The sequence below is a fragment of the Balaenoptera ricei genome, chromosome 9 (assembly GCF_028023285.1).
Source record: "Balaenoptera ricei isolate mBalRic1 chromosome 9, mBalRic1.hap2, whole genome shotgun sequence".
NCBI lineage: Eukaryota > Metazoa > Chordata > Mammalia > Artiodactyla > Balaenopteridae > Balaenoptera > Balaenoptera ricei.
This window is the reverse complement of record NC_082647.1, coordinates 59,801,142-59,823,634: the sequence shown is the minus strand read 5'-3', so window position 1 is coordinate 59,823,634 and position 22,493 is coordinate 59,801,142. Positions and strand designations below refer to the sequence as shown.

At 36.9% G+C, this 22,493-nt stretch overlaps 1 protein-coding gene across 4 annotated transcripts; it reads left to right on the top strand.

Annotated features, from left to right (window-relative positions):
• The first annotated feature begins 1,427 nt into the window (after positions 1-1,427).
• On the top strand, positions 1,428-21,823 carry PDK4 (pyruvate dehydrogenase kinase 4). Of its 4 annotated transcripts, none has more exons than XR_009505054.1 (12): positions 1,428-1,796; positions 2,789-2,930; positions 4,124-4,195; positions 5,294-5,478; positions 5,647-5,733; positions 6,177-6,254; positions 8,346-8,422; positions 10,217-10,315; positions 10,516-10,626; positions 10,813-10,926; positions 12,109-12,420; positions 21,578-21,823. XR_009505054.1 is itself a non-coding variant. In XM_059933886.1 (11 exons), exons 1-11 carry the CDS (start codon positions 1,682-1,684, stop codon positions 12,250-12,252), a joined length of 1,224 nt encoding a protein of 407 aa, XP_059789869.1. In that variant the 5' UTR covers positions 1,428-1,681; the 3' UTR covers positions 12,253-14,382. The 4 variants fall into 4 exon arrangements, 1 of the variants encoding a protein (XP_059789869.1); XR_009505056.1 differs by lacking the exon at positions 21,578-21,823 and adding an exon at positions 17,365-17,706; XR_009505055.1 differs by lacking the exon at positions 21,578-21,823 and adding an exon at positions 15,621-17,231.
• The last annotated feature ends 670 nt before the right edge of the window (positions 21,824-22,493 follow it).

Below are 22,493 nucleotides of genomic sequence, written 5' to 3'. Positions count from 1 at the left end.
CGGGGGAAGTCAGGTCAAGTGATCAATGGGACTTTCCTAAATTAAACCTGCTTATAATGCATCATTTCCATTGCCTTTCCTCTGCAGATTAAAGAGTAGAATTCTTTGTAATCTATATTTTTGCCTATTCCAGATCCCACACACAGGGTAAGAAAAGCAAATGAATGCTTTTCTTTTACTTCTGTTCTTAGGATGTATTAAAGAAAAAGGAAGGGATTTTTTTACCTTAAATTGCTTCATCAGAGAGAGTTTTATTTAGTCTTTTGACTTCTTGAACATTTTTGTTGTTGTTGTTGTTTCATGGAGCTATGCACATATGTAAAAAAGGATTCAGAATACAAAGATATAAATCATAGTGGTATCAAAACCTATCTCCAAGTGGAGGTGCAATTTGGAACTTTCCCCATGTTTCCACAACTGTCTAAGCTTGAGTAGCAACAAAGCAGAGTAGGAATCAGAAAGATGCATCAGACATGGTCCCAAACCTGATCTCTTTCAGGGGAGAGGGTTCAGAAAGGGACAAAACAAGAACATAAATAGCTACAATATAACGTCATAAGTGACAAAAGCCATATTTGGAAGAAAGAGCAGGGAGAGGCAATTAGGAAAGATATCTTGCAGCACATAGTTTGTGCTGGACATTTACTGGTATAAAATAATGTCTTAAGCAAAGATTTGGATAAAGGACATTTCATACAGGAGGACAGAGTGAGCAAATTCTCTGGAGAAAAAAAAAGAATCAAACTGACCAAATAGTCCCTTTTAAATCTTGTTTTTAATTAAAAGAGTTAAGCCTAATGGAGGGAATGTATTACTGGAAGGAAACAAATTGATGGCTTTTTATCGCCACAAGAAAAAGTAAACGTACTTTGGGCTGCTCCTCAAGTCCCAGCAAAAGGAACTTCCAGTTCCCGACTTGCGCTATTCACCGATGGAGAAAACGCTATAAGAACTCTAGGCTGTTTATTCTTTTCGCTGTCCAATGGCAGAGAAGCCCATACTTTTGGACGCAGCTGATTAGCTACTGTAAAAGCCCCGCACCGAGCAAGGACCAATGACATCTCCGAGCCTAGATTCTTGGAAATAGCTTCTGGCTTGGAATGCGTGACATTGAGACAGCCTCTCACTTGTAAACAAGGTCGAGTCTGGGCTGGCCCCAGCCCACGCTACCCGGGGTCCTGTCCCAAGTGGCTGATCTTGAGCCCACGAACCTCCTGACGGCCGCTTTGGCTTCCTGCTGTCCCCTTACCCCTCACAGCTTCGGGCGCCAGGCCTCCGCGTCCTGGAGGCGGGGCCCGAAGTTCTTTATCTGAGCTGACGGGCGCGGCTCCAAGCTCAGGAAGCTCTCCCAGTTCCAGTGGCTCCTCCCGGTTGGAGCTTCGCGGGCGGGGGATGCGGGGGGCGGGGTGCAGGGAAACAAATAAAACCTCGGGAGGCGGTGGGTGGTGACTGGACACGAACTTGAGTCTCAAGCTACCTACTGCTCCATCGCGTCACTACCCGATTCCTCCACCGCGAAGCACCCCCGAACCTCAGCCCAGGCCGGGGAGCACGAGCCCGCCAGCCACCTGCTCTCCCCATCCGAACGCGCCCCGCCCCTTCTAAGGCCCCAGGTCCTGCTCCCCGCAGCCTTCACCCCACACACCAGCCCCAGCTCGTGCCAGGAACGGTGGGCATCAAGATGAAGGCGGCACGCTTCGTGATGCGCAGCGCCGGCTCCCTGGTACCACGCGAGGTCGAGCATTTCTCGCGCTACAGCCCGTTCCCGCTGTCCATGAAGCAGCTGCTGGACTTCGGTGAGCGGGGACGTAGGGCCCGGGCGGGGACTGGGGGGCTGCCTTAACTTTCAGACCCGGTGTATGGAGGGCTGGACTCATTACTTAAAACACCTGGGGTCCGCTTTCCTGCTGAACCCTGGAACCTCGAAGCCAGCACACCTTGCCTTTCTTAGATCTGCCTTCTTTCTGACAGTTTGTGCCTGCAGGTCAGCGCCACTTGCAGCCCCGCTGGTGCTGGATGGTTTGAGCTCATCTTTCCTCTTCTTTTCTGTCCAAAGTTTTCTGTCAAAATACTTCTTGCTTTCAGTCACCATTTAACAATGAAGTGGAAACTTCATCCCCTCCTTCACTGCATAGTACTTCTTGGAGAACATTCCTAATATTATAAAGTAGCTTTGAATTAACTGAGATTTTATCCTTTAGCCACCCTCCACCCCTCCACAGGGTTCATCTCTCTGTAGTCCTAACAAATTTCTTTGTCTCTTTAGCTTTATCGTTATCTATATATTTGCATTACTGCTGAAAATATTTACAAACTTTCTGCAGAAATCTTATAAAGAAAATTTCAAGGATTTAAATGTGGTATTATTTATCACTAGTCTGGAAACATCAGGACTCCCACCCCACCCCTTTTCCCCTCACTAGTTTCATATCTAGAACTCTGTGAATGATGTTGTCTCCCTGATACTGTGATTTGACTAAATCCTGTATTTTATGAATACTAAGAGCCTTGGGATATTATGACTTCTTGGAAGTGAATCCTCATCAAAAGAGAAAACACTAATTCTCATATTTGGTCACTTTTTAAAAAAGAAAGAAAGACAAAAGACAATAAAGAAGAAGATGCTTACTCTTAAATTATCTACAAGCAGTTACCCAACTGAGAGTGAAATATAATTTTGTAATATATATATATATGTGTGTGTTCAATATTGGATAGTTAATGCTACTCAAATATATAATTTAGATATACTTTTTTCCAAAAACTAAACAAATGCTGTTTATTACAGGTTCAGAAAACGCATGTGAAAGAACCTCTTTTGTGTTTTTGAGACAAGAGTTGCCTGTGAGGCTAGCCAATATCCTGAAGGAAATTTATATCCTCCCTGATGGATTAGTAAACACCTCTTCAGTGCAATTAGTTAAAAGCTGGTAAGTGGTGAAACATTCTGAAACAATCTCTAGTTTTAAGATAGTTATCTGAGTATGAATTCTTACAATATATTGACATCATAATTGGAAAACAGGTGGTCTGAAGCTTAACTATTTTGAAAGATGTAAAGAATTTTCTATTAATTTAGGGTAAGTTATCATAAGGGCAGTTATAAAGCTATAAACAGACATTTTTACCCTGAAAAAGTAGATACTTTCACAATATAATTATTTTAGAAGACAATATGAAAAATAATTGACAGTTACAATATTAGTTTGTATTTAAAATAATAAAAGACAGTTTGATATTACAAAAAGAATCCTGTCCTAGAAATAGATACAAATGACTACTATTTAGAGAGGGCCTAATCTTTGTTACTTACAAACCAATTAACAAAGCAGGCCCAGGATCAAATCATGCCTTCCTCTTTTCCTAGTTGTGGAATCCTTGCCTAGTGTCTTATCTCTAGGCCTCAATTCCCCCATCTATTATTGAGGAGAATAAAGTATATGTCTCAAAGGGATATTTGAGTGTAATTAAATGAGGTAATCCATTTTAAAAGCACTTAGAACAGTACCAGGCACACAGCCAGCACTCAGTGTAATTATCTCCTTTTGCAAATAAGGATACTGACTTAGAGAGGGTAGGTAAACCAAAGGAGCAGATTTTCAGAGAACAGAGCCAGGTTATGCACTGAGGCAGATATGCACCAGACCTTCACCCTAACCCACTGACTGTACAACTTTTTGTTTGTTGATTTAAGAAATATATGTATTATGCACCCATTAAACAATTGCAATCTGAAACATATTCAATCCATAGTATTTACTGCTGCTTTCAAGACTTCTATTCACCTGTGAATGAACACAGGAGGAAAAAAATATGAAACCTTTCTGTAAAAGTCATTTCTAAATGCTTTTGCTATAAAAATAAAGACATTTGACAAACAAAACAGAAAACTGAATAGTGATCTAGGTTAGTTAAACATAAATTTTTAGTTACAAAGTTGAGGGTTAAATTTGTAGCTTTCTTTTTTCTAAGACATATGTTTTCCAAATATCTTGGAGGAAAGTTTTAATTTTAAACATAATACGTTCTCTCTTCAAATCATTTGGAAAAAAGCAATCTGTTTTCAACCACTTGTAAGTGACTATTCAATTTTAAAACTTAAAGCACACCTGTCGCTTTACAGGTATATCCAGAGCCTGATGGAGTTGGTGGAATTCCACGAGAAAAGCCCAAAGGACCAGAAAACATTATCAGAGTAAGTTTTATGCATTAGAATAAGTGTCTAAAACTTTGACTATTTCTAAACATTAGATTTTTTAAGACCTCACTTAAAGGATAATTTATAATAGTATCCTGAATAATAAATAACTACTCCCTTACAAATGGCAAGTTTTGGCTTGTTGGTTTTTTAAAAGCAATAGAGAATTATGGCATTGGAAATGATGCTGAGGATGAAAAGTGTAGAGGACTTTTTAAAAAAAGGAAATCTATTTTTACTCTAAATTTAGTATGATGATTAGATTTATAGAAGGATTTACTGTTACATAATATCAATGCACGTTGGTGTCATTGTAGAGTACACATTTTTTTTCAGAGTAATTGACAGTTTCTAGCTATAAGAATGAGAAATAAGAATCTTTTCTAAATCTTACAAGGAATTTGAAGTTTTTTTCACAATGGCATTCTAGAGCCATCTTTAATATTACTTATTTTTTAAATTATTTTTTTAAAGAGAAGGCTTAGTGGGGCTTCCTTGGTGGTGCAGTGGTTGAGTCTGCCTGCCAATGCAGGGAACGCGGGTTTGAGCCCTGGTCTGGGAGGATCCCACATGCCGCGGAGCGGCTGGGCCCGTGAGCCACAACTACTGAGCCTGCACGTCTGGAGCCTGTGCTCCGCAACAAGAGAGGCCGCGGCGGTGAGAGGCCCGCGCACCGCAATGAGGAGTGGCCCCCGCTTGCCGCAGCTGGAGAGAGCCCTCGCGCAGAGGCGAGGACCCAACACAGCCAAAAATAAAAAATATAAAAACAGTGAATAGATAAATAAATAAAAGATTACTATTAAAAAAAAAAAAAAAGAGAAAGCTTAGTGAACAACTGGAATGAACATACCAGTCACAGAGCTGATATTTTACATGTAAGCTAAAAGCAAAATAAATCTGTTTATGAAGCTATCTCCTCTACTGTAGTCAAAGAATCTGTGAGAGTCTTAATAAAGCTTCATCCAAACATTGTATGATTTGATTTGTTTGGATGGGTACTTGAGAAAGGCTTTACCTTCTTTGAAGTAATCTAAGAAATATAAATTAACGAAACTTACTTGAACTTCTACTAACCATAAGTGTGTTTTGGCTTAGTTTTGTAGATACTCTCATCAAAGTTCGAAATAGACACCATAATGTAGTTCCTACAATGGCACAAGGAATCCTAGAGTATAAAGATGCCTGTACAGTTGACCCAACCACCAATCAAAATCTTCAGTATTTCTTGGATCGATTTTACATGAACCGTATTGCTACCCGGATGCTGATGAACCAGCACAGTAAGTTAGTTCATCATGGTCATGACATATAGAGATGGGTGTGGAATATAAACCATACTCTAAGTAGATATTTCACTACTTGGTGGATCACATTCTTTCTCAGAGTTAGTTCTAATCATTATTATCCTGATTTTTATAACAATATTCTTTGTTTTTATTTTTCAACAGTCCTTATATTTAGTGACTTACAGACAGGAAACCCAAGCCACATTGGAAGCATTGATCCAAACTGTGATGTGGCAGCAGTGGTCCAAGGTAATTTCTAGGTTCTTGCATTTCCTTTATTGAAAATGTACATTATCTGATTGACACAATTGAGGTGACTCTGAATTACTATTCAGAGTGCTCCATTTATGTTTTTATAAATACTGTAATGAAGGTCCTTTGTTTTTGAGAGTCAAGTGTTTAAATATTCACTTATAATATTATAAAAAAGCCAAACATCAATAGCTAATGTGCCATATTCTCATATATTTGATATCTGAAGTGCACATATTCCTATAGCAACAGCTATAACTTAAACACTGTGTTCATTTTTTTCTTCAATAAAATATTAAAAATTTATTTTTCCATACACATAAACCTGTACTCTAATGAATATTTTGGATTAAGGGTAGTGTATACACTGAAGATCACTTGAAAATTTTACTTGGCATAAATTCACTTAATCATTATGGAAAAAAACCCTTCCATTCCAGATGCCTTTGAGTGTTCCAAGATGCTTTGTAATCAGTATTATTTAACATCTCCAGAATTAAAGCTCACACAAGTGAATGGTAAGTTATAAATTAAATATATTTTTATCTATGGAAAATTCAGTGTTCTCCCAGTATGATTACTTCTTGTAAATACAAAGCAATGTCTGTGTTCATTTTTTGCCTTCTGAACTTGCCTAGAATTTGTACACATTTTTTTTTGAAGCCAAGGTTCTCTTTATCTCAACTGGAAAGTTGCAATTGAGTATATTCAGTTGCTAATGAAAATTCATAAGAAGAATGGTTTGAACAAATAATTTAGGATTTAGAGTAGCAGCTAAGTTCCAATATCTTTGATCAAAGAAAGATTGCTTACTACAGAATACAGGAATAAGGAGGTCAGATTAGGAGGAACCACTTGGTAGTGGAGATATGCTCCTAAAGAGGTTACTTATCAGATCTGAAAACAAAAACACTTTAAACTGCACTATAAGAAAGAAGCCAGTCATAGAAGGACAAATACTATGTGATTGCACTTATATGAGGTATCAAAAATAGTCAAGCTCATAGAAGTGGAGAGTAGAATGGTGGTTGCCAGAGGCTGAAGGAAGCAGGGAGATGGGGAGTTGCTATTCAGTGGGTATAAAATTTCAGTTATGCAAGATGAATAAGTTCTAGAGATCTGCTGTACAACACCATTCCTACAGTTAACAATACTATATTGTACACTTAAATATTTAAGAAGGTAGATGTTAAATGTTCTTACCAATTTTTTTTTTTTAATTTTCACTATAAGTATATATCACTGTTTTGGAAGCAGAGCATACTTCAATAGCTTCAACTCTAGGGTACCTAAAAGGATAAGGTCTTCCCACACTGAATGAAGTAATTACAGGATGAATGCAAGGCACTATTTTTATCTTATCCCATAGTTGCTTCTCAAAGCAAGACAGTACACTTAAATTGGAATAACCTCCTTTCAACTCAAAGTAAACATCTTTTTCAAGTAATAGTTATACAGGAACAATGTTTGTTGGCGGTGAGAATTGAAATCAAGTTGCTCAAATTAAGAGTAGCTTAACTCTTGGATTGGGGATAGGGAAATGTAATGGATTGCTAAACTAAAAGTAGGAGTACAAATAAAGATTGAAAAATATTTTTAAGCATTAACAGCATTGTTGCATAATACTTGTAGATAAACTGCTTGAACTGTTTGATGAAATAAGGAGGGAATTGTGCCAGGCCTTGTTTTCTGATTCAAACTTTGCCAAGGCCTGGAACATGAAAGAATAATACTTTTATTTTTCTTTTCAGAGTATTACGAGGTTTTTGTTTCTGTTTTTCTTTAGCCTCTTGGTGAAATTTAAGCATCTTTAGCCTATGGGATTTTATGTTTAGTTGCTAAAAATCAAGAATAATCAGATGGGGCTTCCCTGGTGGCACAGTGGTTAAGAATCCACCTGCCAATGCAGGGGACATGGGTTCGAGCCCTGGTCCAGGAAGATCCCACATGCCGTGGAGCAACTAAGCCCGTGTGCCACAACTACTGAGCCTGCGCTCTAGAGCCCAACAAGAGAAGCCACCTCAATGAGAAGCCCGCGCACCACAACGAAGAGTAGCCCCCACTCTCCACAGCTAGAGAAAAGCCTGCGCACAGCAACAAAGACCCAATGCAGCCAAAAAATTAAATAAATTAATTAAAAAAAAAGAATAATCAGATGTGTTATTTTCCCATGCATTAAAATTATGAAAATTATAGCTAGCTAGCATCAATTTTGATGTTATACTGTAGACTTACATTTTTCTTCTTTTTTAAGATGCATATAATTTTAACTCTGCAATTGTCCAGTACAAAAGTTTTGAAGGTAGAAATAACTAATCCATGTCATCTAATTTAGAGCACCCTTGTTTTATATTTATCTGACTTTATGCATTTGTAGAGAACTGCAAAAATTAATCATAGAGCACAAGGTAGCAACTGTAATAGCATTTTGAACATAAGCCAGTTGTGTTTACTGTTTAAAGGGAGGCTTCTAAGGTAGGATTTTAGAGTGAGGAGGATGGGGAGTATTCCAATTCTGTTTAAATCTAAAATATTAATCAAATAGATATGAAAGTTTATTTTAATGAAATATTTGTTTAGCGATTCTAAATTAGCTTAATTTTTTCTAGGAAAATTTCCAGGCCAACCAATTCATATTGTGTATGTTTCGTCTCACCTTCATCATATGCTCTTTGAACTATTCAAGGTAAGACACTTCACAATAATTGCAATTTTGTTTTTTTTAAATGTTAACTGGTTACATTTTTATTTCCTTTATCATTCCCTACTAAACAGGAGCCTCACTATCTTCTCCCAGGCATGCTTCTGTGTCCTAACAGAAAGAAGCTACAGTTAATGTTTGAAAGGGTACATGCAGTTCCTTGTAGCATCAACATGTATGTGAGAATGCACAATATGATTCACTATATCTCAATGCTCCCTGTTCCCATTATTTTTTCAGGTGTCCAACAAAGCACTAGTCATTCATGCATTCATGAAGGAAGGTCGTGGGGTGAATGCTTCAGTGACTGAGGCCTTGTTATCTCCATCCCCATAGGCTGGTCCAACTCTAAATCCAGAGGTTCAGGTCCAGAATTACTGGAGGTGGCAGGGTCCCAACCTATGACTAGAATATACTCAAAGGACAGTCAGTTCCTTCAGTGATCTACTTTAATGTGCATATGAATCACCTGGGGGTTTTGTTAAAAGTCAGATTCTGCTTCGGTAGGTCTGGGATTGGGCCTGAGGTTACGAACGTCTAATAAGCTAACAGGTGATGCCGCTGATCCATGGTCCACGCTTTCATAGCAGAACAGTAGGGTAGGGCTTCTCAGACGTTCGTGTGCATTAGCATCGCCTAGAGAGCTTTTAAAACACAGATGCTTAAGCCTGTCCCAGAGATTCTGACACTCTTGACCTGAGAATCTGCATTTCTAACAAGCTATTAGAGGCTGTGGATGTTACTGGTCTGGGACAGCCAGGTACTAAGAATCAAATCCTGTCCCGGGTTCTAAGCCCAAACTGAAACTCTATACTTGCACCAAAAGATAGAAAAAACACTTGAAGCTTTGTGATGGTTCCTAAGAGTCCCCTGGACTGGAGAGGAGGAAGTCTTCAAAACAAAGTGAAATCCGCTTCTAATTCTGATGTAACTCTTCCCGGAACCTACTGTTTCCTAACTTATTCTAATGTTAATGCAATGAGGTATTGATTGTACTACAAACATCTGATCTATTTTATTTCTCTTCAGCTAATGCTTAGAGCTTAACATTATTATATAGAAACCAGAAAGCAGATAACCTATCAGAAGAAGGGTAGAGAGGAAAATGGGTAAAATAAACCAAAACTTTATCTGTATGAGATTCATCTACTTATCTGAAAACTTGTTTGAGCTTCTTCTCTGTTAAGGGACAAAAGATGCTTTTTTGTATGATTTGATTTACTTTTAAATTGAATGGTCCAACTCATACAGTTATTTTGCCATCATTGGTAAAAGTTAAGATGATAATCAAATGCAAATTGAAATTTAATTTAGAATTATTTACTATCCTTTTAAATAGTAACAACCTTTTCCCAGCAAATTTTATAAAAGCCAATAAATTGGTTCAATGATTCACTGTTTATTTGTTATGTAATAGTCTTTGGTGCTTAGATGTAAAATGTAATGGAAAGTCAGAAAAGAGAAAGCCAGGAAATGGACTCTAAAAACCAATTTCTACATTTAAATTAAGCTTACAAATAAGAACTTGACAGGTAGCAGAATTGTTTTTTCATTAGACATTACTCCCAGTAGCTATATTACATGGTAAATGAATATTTTTCATTATACCTCCTGCATGACACAATCATAAATGGCTATTTACAGAGCTATTTTACTACTAAAAAAATAAAATAAGAACTTTGAATTACCCTCTGTGCTGCTTTTATTTTAAACATAAACAGTTATTTATTGTCCCTCATCCTCCTGCCATTGAATTCCTTACGGTTTTGTTTTCTTTAGAATGCAATGAGGGCCACAGTTGAACACCAGGAAAATTGGCCTTCCCTGACACCAATTGAGGTGATTGTTGTCTTGGGAAAAGAAGATCTTACAATTAAGGTAACCATTCTCTGTTTTTCTTTTGAGTCTTTCTTAAGAGAATTTTTAAAAGAGTCAATAATAATAAAGCTCTCTGCTTTGAACAATAGATCAAAGTCATGTACACCAGGTGACTTTTAAATGAAGGAAAGACATTTTAATGTAAACAAATGCATATTGTTTTTAATGTGTAGCTCTGATGACTGGTTTGTTTGTTTAAGATTTCAGATAGAGGAGGTGGTGTTCCCCTGAGGATCATTGACCGGCTCTTTAGTTACACGTACTCTACTGCACCCACGCCTGTGATGGATAATTCCCGGAATGCTCCTTTGGTAAGACCAATTATATGGCTAAGTTCATCCCAGCCGCCTACTTCTAAATGTAGAGCAAGGATTACAAGGAAGTATTTAGGCAAGTTAATCAATTTAGTTAAATTGGGCATGGGGGTTATGAGAAAGCATTTTGTATTCCTATGATCATGTTCACCACTTTGTCAATAACTGATCTTTCCCTTCTAGGCTGGTTTTGGTTATGGCTTGCCAATTTCTCGTCTCTATGCCAAGTACTTTCAAGGAGATCTAAATCTCTACTCTTTGCCAGGATATGGAACAGATGCTGTCATCTACTTAAAGGTATCCTTTAAATCCAATAAAAAAAATCATATTTCTGAAAAGACTCTTCTTTTACAGCCCTGAGTTCTACGGTCCACAGTGAACACCCAAACTGAGTTAGTGCAAATAATGACCACAAGTCATTATATTTTCTATTTGGTATGTGTAGATATATTATTTAATATTTAATGTGGTAACGTATCAAAAAGGAAGTGGGCCAGGCTACTTGCCTCAATGAAGCAAAATTGTTTCCCAAGAAGTGCATTAGTTTCTGAGTGAGGAGATGCTCATTTGAATTTTTTAAGGCAAATCCTATCGGCATCTGTAAGAATAGCTATACTTTTGTTTTACTTAGACTTGTGGGAAATACATATATGCTAATAATATTTCAGCCTAGAAAACAACTGATATCAAGATACTCAAGACCTTAAGCTGACCTTGTTAGAAATCCAGGGAGAGGAAAGCTGACTGCTCAGAAGCTGTCAGTGGGGTGCCTGGCATTTCCTGTTTAAACTTTAAAATTTGGTACATGTTTTTTCCATTTCTGATAAAGCCTCAATTTATTTGTTAAGGTCACTGTCCTGATGCTGTTAATCATTTGCCAACTATTTCAAATGAAAATATATTCACAGTTATTAACAACTAAAACATTAAGCTTCTAGGCTCCCATTTTGTGCAAGGGAAAATGGGACCATTTGCCCCATGGTCTTAGAATACCTGAAATAGCTATTCATTTCTTAAATAGTAAAAATGTCTTCAAAGTATTGGAAAAGGTTAACATATTATAGATTTATAGTATCAGATTTTAATAGATCAATAGTATCAGGTTAGGACTCTCACTTTATCACACATACAAAGGTTTTGCCTTGAAAACCTATTTGCCTACTGCTATCCAACTCTATGGCATCAGCAATATCCAAACAAGGGACATGTGTAACTATTGAACACAAATACTGTTACCTAATTTATAACTGTATATATATTATTTCAGCCCCTATGGGGTGCAGATAATATTTATTTTTCAGTTTTATTTTATACAGTGCCTAGCATACCATGGACTCTGGTGTGCTCTTATTACTAAATCAATTAAAAGAATGTATTTGAATGTTTGAATACTTACCTCTGAATTTATTTTGAATAATCACTTCAGGTACAAATTATGCGATGAATAATTTCTTTGATTTTTTCTCCCCCTTCTTTGAGGCTTTATCTTCTGAGTCTGTAGAAACACTCCCAGTCTTTAACAAATCAGCCTTCAAACATTATCAGACGAGCAGCGAGGCTGGTGACTGGTGTATCCCAAGCAAGGAACCAAAGAACCTGGCAAAGGAAAAAGTGGCTGTGTGAGAAGGGACCCTCAGGACGCTTTAAGGGATCAAAGTGGGTCTATGCCAGTGCTGCTTCCTGAATGTTTGCGTGTGAACTCTTGTTTTCTCAAAAACAAACAACAGCAACAAAAACTCCTTGATCAGAACTCTGATGTGAAGAGGAAGAAGGCTCCTTTCTGTGACCCAGGTGAGCACAGTGCGGGACTACAGGAGTTCATGGCTGGCCAGCTCTTTATTCTCTGAACTTACAATAACGTATGAGTTTATATCAAATCCTGAAGAAGAAATAAGCCTCAGTTTTACATCTCTTTATCAACAAGAATGGGAAAGAGTGAGAAGTGAAGATGTAGGCTAGCAGTTTCAACGACTGATATTTTAGGCCACTGGTTGATGTTATAAGATATTGGTATTTACGGATTATCAAGTGTCAATGTACCAGTACTTTCCTGTCATTCAAAGGACTAGGGCTTATTTTATACTATATGATTAGAAATGTATGTAAACATACATTTCATATGTATCTATGCACTCTAGAGATGAAAAGCCAGTGACTGAAATAACATTTACTTTGAATGAGGAGGAATGAGCCAACACATTTTATTCAAAGTTGCAGCCAAGGCATGGGCCTATGTAAAAACTCAGAAGAAAGCCCCTTCTGATAAATACAGTGCCTTTATTATGCTGCTTTTCCTGTTCACACCTCAAATAAGAAGTGAACACTTATTGCCAGGTGTCTTGTCTTGGTTGAATTTTAAAATATGCACTGAATTCAGGATGTTGGCGGTTGGAGGGAGAGAAGAATTACCAAAGTGATAGCAAAATCTCACCTTGCTTTGTTTATAAATGAAACAGAAGTAGATTGGAAAAACCAGTGTTAGGGAAAGAAATCATGCATTCAGAACCTAACTCAGTAGGAAGGGCTGTTCTCTACACTGCAGTGGTGGTAATCCAAAGGCATCTATTTTCTAGGCTTAAAGAGATGTATTTTTTATATATTGTATTCTCTACACTTCACCATTAACATGTCTGGTAAAAAATTTGTAATTAACAAATAGCTCAAGAACATTAGAATTTAAATACTTCTTAGAGTATTTTTAACAAATAGCCTGCAAGTAAGAGGTTTTCATGCTATCGATGCTGATGCTTTCATTTGTGAATCATTGTGAATGAGAGCTAATGCATGAAAGCTGTAATGCATATGGAACTTTGGGGGAGTTCAAGTATAATATGCAGGTTGACAGGGCAGTCTAGCACATTCCTCTTAGAGAAGAAACGAAAAAACAAAGGAAAGTAGGGGAAGGAAGGAAGGGAGGGAAGAAAGATGGGAAGGAAGGAGGGAGGGAAGCTGAAGGCAAGCATCTTGCTTTATTCCCCACAAATTATTTCAAGAAATGACCCATATTATCATGGATAAATTATTTGCAAGAGAATGAACTGGTGTCTTTCAAAACGGTATGGCTTCTTTAAATGGTTCTCTCACTCTTGCAAGATAACAGGCTTTTATGAGATAATAAACTCTGCTGTGTCAAATTGCTGTTTTAAACCGGGATATCGAAAAAAAACTAGCATTTCCAGTTTTGTAAAATAATCAGCACTGTCTATATGTTGAATTTAACATTTGTGTTTAATTTTCTTATGGCCTAGTGTTGTGGTGCTTCTGGTAGTGGCCATAGAAGCCTCAAACTATTTGTTGTGGATTTCAGATTTTATCATCAGAAGTCCTGGAAGTGACTTTTCTTGATGGTGAGACTCTGGCTCATGCATTTATTGATTACACAGAACTATTTGCAATAGGTTATTTGACTTTTCAAAAATTTAAACATTTTTGCATGTAAATTCTTGTATTTACCAAAGATTTAAAGCAGTTGATTAATAGTTAACTCAAACACATGAACTATCTTTAAAACACAAGAGAAAAAGAAATGTTGGTATCTCAATAACATCAACTGTGTAAATGGAGTTCTATAAAATAGAAATAGTCCACATTGGTATTTGTGAAATCTATGGAAAAGCTTTAGGATTCTAGTGGATGGAAACTGAATGTTCAGGCCCACTTAAATTATTAATGTATAAACTGTGTTTTTGTGTCTAGGTTATGTACAGAGAAATGTGACAATTTTTATAATAAATATTTTTTATTATAATGGTAGATGTAATCTTTTAAAGTTCTTTTCTCAAATTAATGGAAAGTACTAAGAAGAATTTGAGGTAAAGTTTTTCCTCACTTTACACCAAGTCTAATTTAGCTACATATGGGGTATAGCCTTTAAAAAAAAAAAAACCTTAAAATCTTAATTTTTAAACAAAAGATACTTTATAGCATTCCAGAAATTTCTGGTTCTCCTTTGCTTTCTTGGTTATGCTCCAATAACACATAGTACAATGTGTGTTTATCTACATGAATAAATTCAATAATTGTTTTTCCAATGCATGTACTCTCTACATTTTTTTTTTGTAAATTTACTTAAGAGTCTCACCTAGTGACTGTATTTACACAGCAAATACATTGGAGTATCAAAATAATTACCTAGATAATTTAGGTTCCCAAACAATTTCTAGATTAAATATCTGAATAATAGTAGGGTAGAAATAGGATAGGAAGTACTAAATTAAGTGGTGACATGTTTTATCTTTGCTATCACAACATTCTCTGCCTACCTCCGTAATGCCCTTATTGCAAAGTTTTGCAAAAAAACAAATAAAAAAGGAATGGAGGGAGGAAGGAAGAAAGGAAGGGAAGGAGGGAAGAAAGAAAAGCAATTAGAATAAAATAAAATTAGTGGAATAAGTTTGTCATAACTAAATTCCAAAATCTTGTCAGAATAATCATATGTAAATAAAAAAATGCCATCAATTACGGCATTAGACCCTAAAGAACCTATACTGAAGCCCTTCAGCAATGACATGTTTCTTCACTTTGACTACCTTCATTTCTTCTTCTGTCAAGGAAGTACTGCACTGTGTCTAAAGGAAGCCCAAGAGGACACACTCGTACATACCTACACACACGGGATTAGCTGTACAGTTCCCTTGAATTAAGCAACTTGGGAGGTAGGGGGTTAGCATGTGCCCTGGGCTCAGAACCTTCATCCCCATTTCCACAAAAACTGCAAGACTTCAAGTCCCACAATTCTCCATTTATGGACATGTACATCTTTTTGACTCAGTGTGTGTACCCCCAAAGGATACTAATTTTCAAGTTCAACAAAGTGGGCTGAATTTTCATTAAAACTATCTTTACACCATTTCTCCCAAATTTCAAATTTGGCTCGAAATGGTAAGAGCATTTGATCTTAACTACAATAACATGTGCAAAGAGAGATTTTTGTGACCTAGTAGCTTAAGCATTGGCCTTATAATTTCTTTATTCTCCTACTATGCTTTCAGGTACCGTACTTACACTTAGATGTGTAACAACACTGCAAATATGCATGACATCTCCAGGTCACTTCGGTCTGTCTTGATGAAACTTCTGAGGAATTTTCATAATTTCACAGGAGCTTATGTAAGAGGTCCCCAACCCTCCACCATGAACACTTAGAGCAGTAGGCTTCTATCTGCATTAGCATTCTATCCATACATCTTTTAGGGGATTTTTTTTACTTTTTACCTTGTATCACAGTTACTTAGGCTCTCAATAAACATTTCCTGGATGGATACATGAATAAATACATAAATAAACCTCTGCCTTTAGAACAGCATCGCAGCGTTTAAAAGCAGATTGGAACTCTGTGTTAAACAAACATACATCGAATTTTATAAGATTTTATGCTTTAAATGGTATTCAGAAAGTTTTACAACATTGCAGAAACTCTGGAATATTTTTCCAAGCCAGAAAAATCACAACTGATCTTGTTTAAAGTAGCTCTACATTGGTGGCCTTTGGCCATTAAAAATTATCACATATTTCAAAAGAAATTAAATAATGGATAAAAGTTATAACTAACTAACAAAATTTCTTGAGCAAATGGGTTGGTATTTCAGATTTTATTAGTATTCTTCCTTCTTGTTCACCTTGGACTCAGATGAAAAAAAAATCACCATTCATATTTCATGGCATCTTAATGGAAATGAGCAACTGTCTTTTAATGAGATTTTTCAGTTCCTACTGAAGTGCAAATAAACATAAAAAGCCACTCAGAATCAACAGAAATGTCAGTAGCCTTGAAAACATGTTGAATCTATTAAATGATGTGAAAATGATGTGAACTGTCTTAGTGATAAATCCAGCAATGAAATAATAAAGTTTATCAGCAAATTATGACATCATTCTCATATTTACTGCTATTATTCAATGTAATGAAAATAACACAGAACTGGTTGTCAAATAATGCAATATAGCTAGGAATTATTTATGAGCATATTATTTTCCATAAATGTAAAATGATGCTTTAACATATAAGACATATAGCCTATTAAATGGCAAAGTCTTGAGTTTATCAATTCCATTAAAACTCTGCCCTTTAATGTGTTTCTAGCCCCCAAAATACACTTCGGTATTTGGTAGGATTGCCCTTAACTCAGTCTTTTTCTTTTAAATTCACCTTTAAGAATAACAAAATATGTTTGAAATTATAGCTTTGTGACCTGAAAATGAAATAAAAATTTGAAAACAAAAATGAAAAACTTATACCATATTCTTAGGCAATTCTCTTTACCTATTTGAGTCCCAGTTTTCTCTTCTACCTATATGAAATAACTAAATGAATTCTAGTTGCTTAAGGAAGACACTTTTAACTCTAAATTCTTTGAATCTATTCTCATAACAAGCAAAAAGATTATTTCTTTAATCTTACATTTATATGAAATGAGGGATGTTTACTAAACTTATTGTGGTAATTATTTCATGATGTATATAGGTCAAATCATTATGTTGTACACCTTAAACTTATGCAGTACTGTATGTCAATTATATCTTAATAAAACTGTAAGGGAAAAAATGAACTCTCACATAACTGAATGAATGAATGAATGAATAAATAAAGTTTTTAAAATACATTAACAGTGATGAACATTATTTTTTAAATTTTAATTTTACATTGGAGTATAGTTGATTTGCAATGTTGTGTTAGTTTCAGGTGTACAGCAAAGTGATTCAGTTATACACACACATACATCTATTCTTTTTCAGGTTCTTTTCCCATATAGGTTATTACAGAGTATTAAGTAGAGTTCCCTGTGCTATACAGTAAGTCCTTGTTGATTATCTATTTTATATATAGTAGTATGTATATGTTAATCCCAACCTCCTAATTTATCCCTACCCCCTTCCCCTTTGGTAACAATAAGTTTGTTTTCTAAGTCTGTGAGTCTGTTTCTGTTTTGTAAATAAGTTCATTTGTATCATTTTTTAAATTCCACATATAAGTGATACCATATGATATTTGTCTTTGATTTACTTCACTTAGTATGATAATCTCTAGGTCCATCTATGAATGAATGAATGAATGAATGAATAAAGTTTTTGAATCTATATTTTCTAATAATTCTTTACTGAATACCCTGCCTCCAATTTCTCTTCAGTCCAAACTAGGCTTTGCATATTATCACTGTCAAGCTCAGAATCTTTTGCTGCCTTCCCAGTGCCTAAGAATCTGATGTTTATAGTTTTCTACAATCCAACCTACACGATCAACCTTACAACCTATACCTTCTGTTACTGAACTGTTTAGTATATTGTCTTCTAAATATGCAACAAACATTTTCCTTTTTATCATTGTAAATATGCCTGCCTGAAATGCCCTTCTCTTCTCTGCCTTTTTCCTAAAAGCTGCTCAACCTTCTAAACCCAACTCAAATTCCCCCTCCATGGACTGACCATCCCAGTCCAAAGTGCCTTCTCTCCCAACTTCTTCCTCTAAGCTCTCACGTGGTCAGGACCATTTTAGTATTTAGCATGTAATTCCTAAGGTTGCTAGTTAAATGTTATAGAGAGGTATAAAATCCAGAAACCCAATTAGATTGTGTTTTCCCTGCAATCCAGGACCATGAATTACACATACCTATATGAAAACCATGATGTTAAGCCTGTCTCATGTATAGTAGACATCAAAAATATTTCTTGATTAATATATTTTTCATGAGTTGGGAAAACAGAGAAAAGCAATGAAATAATTCCTGATTGAGAAGATTATTCTACTGATCTAAAACCAAAGCCACCCATCATAACATCAAGGGCCCTCAGCATTTCTTCTCAGTCTGGGAAGGATCCATGTTTATTTCCAGATGGATCATGCCTAAAATATATACATACAAACTAACTTAAACCTTTTATTTCAGGCTTAAAACTAGGTCTGTGTCCCCAAGGAGCTTAGAGTCCTGTTGAAGAGTTAAAGAGACACAAACGTGTGAGAAGTTAAATCATGACCAAAGATTTTACTAACAGTTCCAAGTCAACAGTAGAGGAGATGCCATAATTCCTAATATACATAGCCAGGCACATTCACTAACATTAACTGCTATAGAAATTTAAAGAAGGAAAGGTGATTTCAAGCTAAAGTGACTAGGTGGAAAGAGGACAATTTAGGGGAAGTGGGGAAAAGACCATGAAGAAACTATCCAGGGAGAAGGTGGGAAAGGTATATTGGAGCTCAACTGAATATAGTCTGAATGTCTAGATGTGGTATCTGGGGCATCAAAGAGCCATTTACTAGGATAGTAAAAGGATCAAAACAGTTCTGTGGACTAAAATCTTAAGATCATATGTCTCACTGTCAGTTTATTTACAAAGTACAGTGCAGCAATCAGCACCATCTTCTTAAATGAGAAATTAATTTAATATTTGAATAATTAAAGAGAGAATCTGTGGTATGTTGACTGATGAGTGAAAACAGCGGGTTTTCACACAAGTGTCGTACTGGTCAGACATGTAGAACTCTGGAGCCAGGATGCCTATATTTCCATGCCAGCTCTGCCACTTAATAGCCATGGGAAGTTACATAACTTTTCTCTGCTTAAGTTTTCTGATCTGTGAAGTGGGGATAATACTATAGCACCTTCCTTATAGGAATGTGAAAATTCAAATGAGTTAATATATGTAAAGCATTTATAACATTCTTTGGCACATAATAAAATGTATATAGATATTTGCTATTTTATCCATAATGTTATTTAAGTATCAGATACTGGATCCTTCCTTCTATTAAGTTCCGATACAAATAAGTGGATAGCAATAAAAATAAAGTACTGTTCTTCAGACATGAAGTCATACAGTGTGAGCATGCAATATCAATGATAGTAACAAATTTGCTCCAATATGCCCTATTGCCCGAGTATGACGCTGGGATTAGATTTTTAGGTCAAAGTATGGTCTGTTGACCTGAAACTGCTGAGTAAGGCTAAAACCTGTTCAGGAAGGGATCAAACGCAGACCTTGACCTCTTTGGTAATGCTGTCCAACCAAAAACTGGGTGGACGGTGACGCCATGTGTTAGCTAATGAGATCCATTAACTCTTTTAGGTCCCTTTGAGAGCACTGCATGAGGCTGCACCTCCAGAATACAGAGAAGAAGCTAGCTCACTGCACATTATAAACAAACACATAGCACTTTGCCCAAAGCACACTCTCAATAATTGTTTGTCAAATGGATGAAAAGAGACTTAAACTATAAAAATAACAATTAGGCTTCAGTTGTTCCCCAGGCAGCCTCTTTCCCCTTCTAAATATCATATTTCATCTTGTGAAAGCAGAGCTCCAAATGATAACAAAAGCAAGCACAAAACACGATTTTTAAAAAGCCTTTGCAAACAGTTCCCTGGCATACTGGAAAGTAGAATATGTTTTCTTATTTTTTTTTTTTCTTAGAATGTCTGACAATGGTTCTTTGTTTGTAACTGAAAATATATCCTGCATTCTGTTCAGAGTCATATGTGATTCTTACTTTTACCTAGTCCAGGTAGTTCCAGGCAGGATTTTACTTACCATGCACTAATTTGGGGGAAATTATTTTAGGGATAAAACTTGCCACTGAGCTTGAAGAAACAATTTTTTAACCACAGATAATCTATTGGTTATAATATTGACTTGATCTTTTTAAGCTATTATTTCCATTGGCAGAAAATATTTATTTCATGTATTAGAATAGAAATTGGTTTCACTATACTTTTCTTCTCTCTCTGACCCCTTTTAAATTGAACATTAAGTAGGCAAAAAAGAAAATTCTACAGAATTTATTATGTAACAGATATTTTTCTAAGGATTTTACATTAATTAATTCATTTTTCCCTCACAACAACCCTTATATTATTAACTCTTTTGCATAAATGGACTTCTTTTATCCTCACAGCATCTGTAGTGTTACTACCCTACCCATTTTACAGATAGAAAACTGAGCCACAAAGCAGTCCAGTAAGTTGCCCCTATCAAGGGACAGAGCTGGGATTTGATTCCAGGCACCCTATACTCCAGAGCCTTTGCTCTGAAGAAACAGTCCTTCTTTGAGAAATTCGGGGAGGACAGCAACAAGTCAGAGGGATGCCTGAGGTCATGCAAATGTGTAACGCATAGCTAGTCCACAAGGCAGAGGGCCACTGTCACTGACCTCATCACAAGAGCCTAACCAACCAGCTGCAGGCCCCTGTATTTCTTCAGACAATATTTTCAGAAGTCCCTACCTACTTGCAGAGCCATCAGAAGCTTGGGTTGTTAGACCAGCTCACGCTTGCAACTGAATGACACTTAACCATTCTTCAGGCATTGAGGCAATTCACTTACTTATTCAACAAGTAATCAAGGAAGATTTCTTAAGCACCACATGCTGCCACGCGCTAGGAATACCATAATGAATCACAACGATTCCTATGCTCAAGGACATTATAGTCTATTTGTGAACACAGAAATTAGGTTTCTAAATATTGATATGTTTTAATATCTTTATTTATTCATATTATCCTGAGAGTTAGATACAAGATTTCTGGGGCAGGGACAAACTATTTATACTTACTTACAGTAAAAACCGCATCAGCTCCCCTGGCCCCAATCTTTCCCCCTCCTAAGGTGATTCAGTGAGAGCCAGACGTCACATTACACTTACTGGGATCTGTACTATAGGTGAAGAACCCCCCCAAAACCTGAGAGTTTATCTGGAAGAGGAACAGCTGTCTCCCACTCCCTCCCTTTGTGAGACAGTGAGAAAAAACTTCGTTCCCTAATGTACACAAACTCTCCTTCAGGAAAGAAAAGGAAGGATCCTGTGCGCTTACCCTCTGGAATGTACATAAATATTTCCGGGGGCCATATGACAAGTTTCGTCCTGGCAAAGCCCACTAACAATTCCTGGGAAATAAAAATAGAATCTGGATAATAAAGTCTGACCTTTTTTTCTTTTCCTTTGTGCTTCATCCAGTTTCACTTGTTCACATGGGGCCGTGTGCAGAGGCCTTGCACCTGAGGTTGCACACGATACCGCAGTTCAAGACGGCAGCCGAGGGCTGTGTGCAAAGACACTGCACCCGGCACTGCAATGTGGAGCCACGCCCAACCTGCCAGAATTCCACCCCTCCCCCTGCTGTGAAGAACCCTATTAAGCAGCCCCTCCTACAACCTGTCCCGGAAAGTGTCTGCTCTAGAGTGGGAGCTTGCACATCTCTTTTCTTTGATCAAACAATAAAGCTTTCCTCTGCTTACAAGCAGAATTCAGTCTTGTTCTATTGGTTCGAATGACACCAGGCAGCAGGACCGTCACTGGGGAAGTTTCTCTGGAATGAACTCCACGTAAGGGTCTTATTCCAAGACAACATTTGGAATGTCTCCAGGCCCAGCTTTGGTCAGGTGCCTTTTTCAGAATCAACCCATGTAAACATGGGGGTGAAATGTTCTAAGTGTCCAAGGCTTAATCATGTGCCTACCCACGGGGCTAGAGGAACAGGGGTGTGGTGATAATTGGTCCAATTTAAACCATATAGACTGAGAAGGATAACACAAAATGAGTAGAGATGTTTCCCCGAAGGAAAGGATGGTGGCAAACCAAAAGCATATGTCCACTACAGCAGGAAAGTATGAGTCAGAGCACAGGTGGGGAGATTTTTACTAGGTAGGGGGAAAAACGTGTCCTCCATTATAATAAGAGGAAATCATGTGAGTTAGATCACGTTGTGGTTGTTAAAGCTTATCTGTAGAGGAGGGAAAGATGAAGTGATCAGAGGTTTGAGGACAGAAAATAGCTTTAAAATAATTGCAGAGAGTAGGAGGATAAGCTATGAGAGACGTATAGTTAGGTACAGTGGGGAGAGGAGAGAGGTTGTTGACTAACCTGCTTAGTT

What these genes read in the sequence shown, in the direction of transcription:
- PDK4 (XM_059933886.1), top strand. Translation starts at nt 1,682, where the DNA reads ATGAAGGCGGCACGCTTCGTGATGCGCAGCGCCGGCTCCCTGGTACCA. An exon ending in ATTCCCGGAATGCTCCTTTG is followed by an intron (nt 10,627 to 10,812) that starts GTAAGACCAATT and finishes TTTCCCTTCTAG; the next exon opens with GCTGGTTTTGGTTATGGCTT. An exon ending in ATGCTGTCATCTACTTAAAG is followed by an intron (nt 10,927 to 12,108) that starts GTATCCTTTAAA and finishes CCCTTCTTTGAG; the next exon opens with GCTTTATCTTCTGAGTCTGT.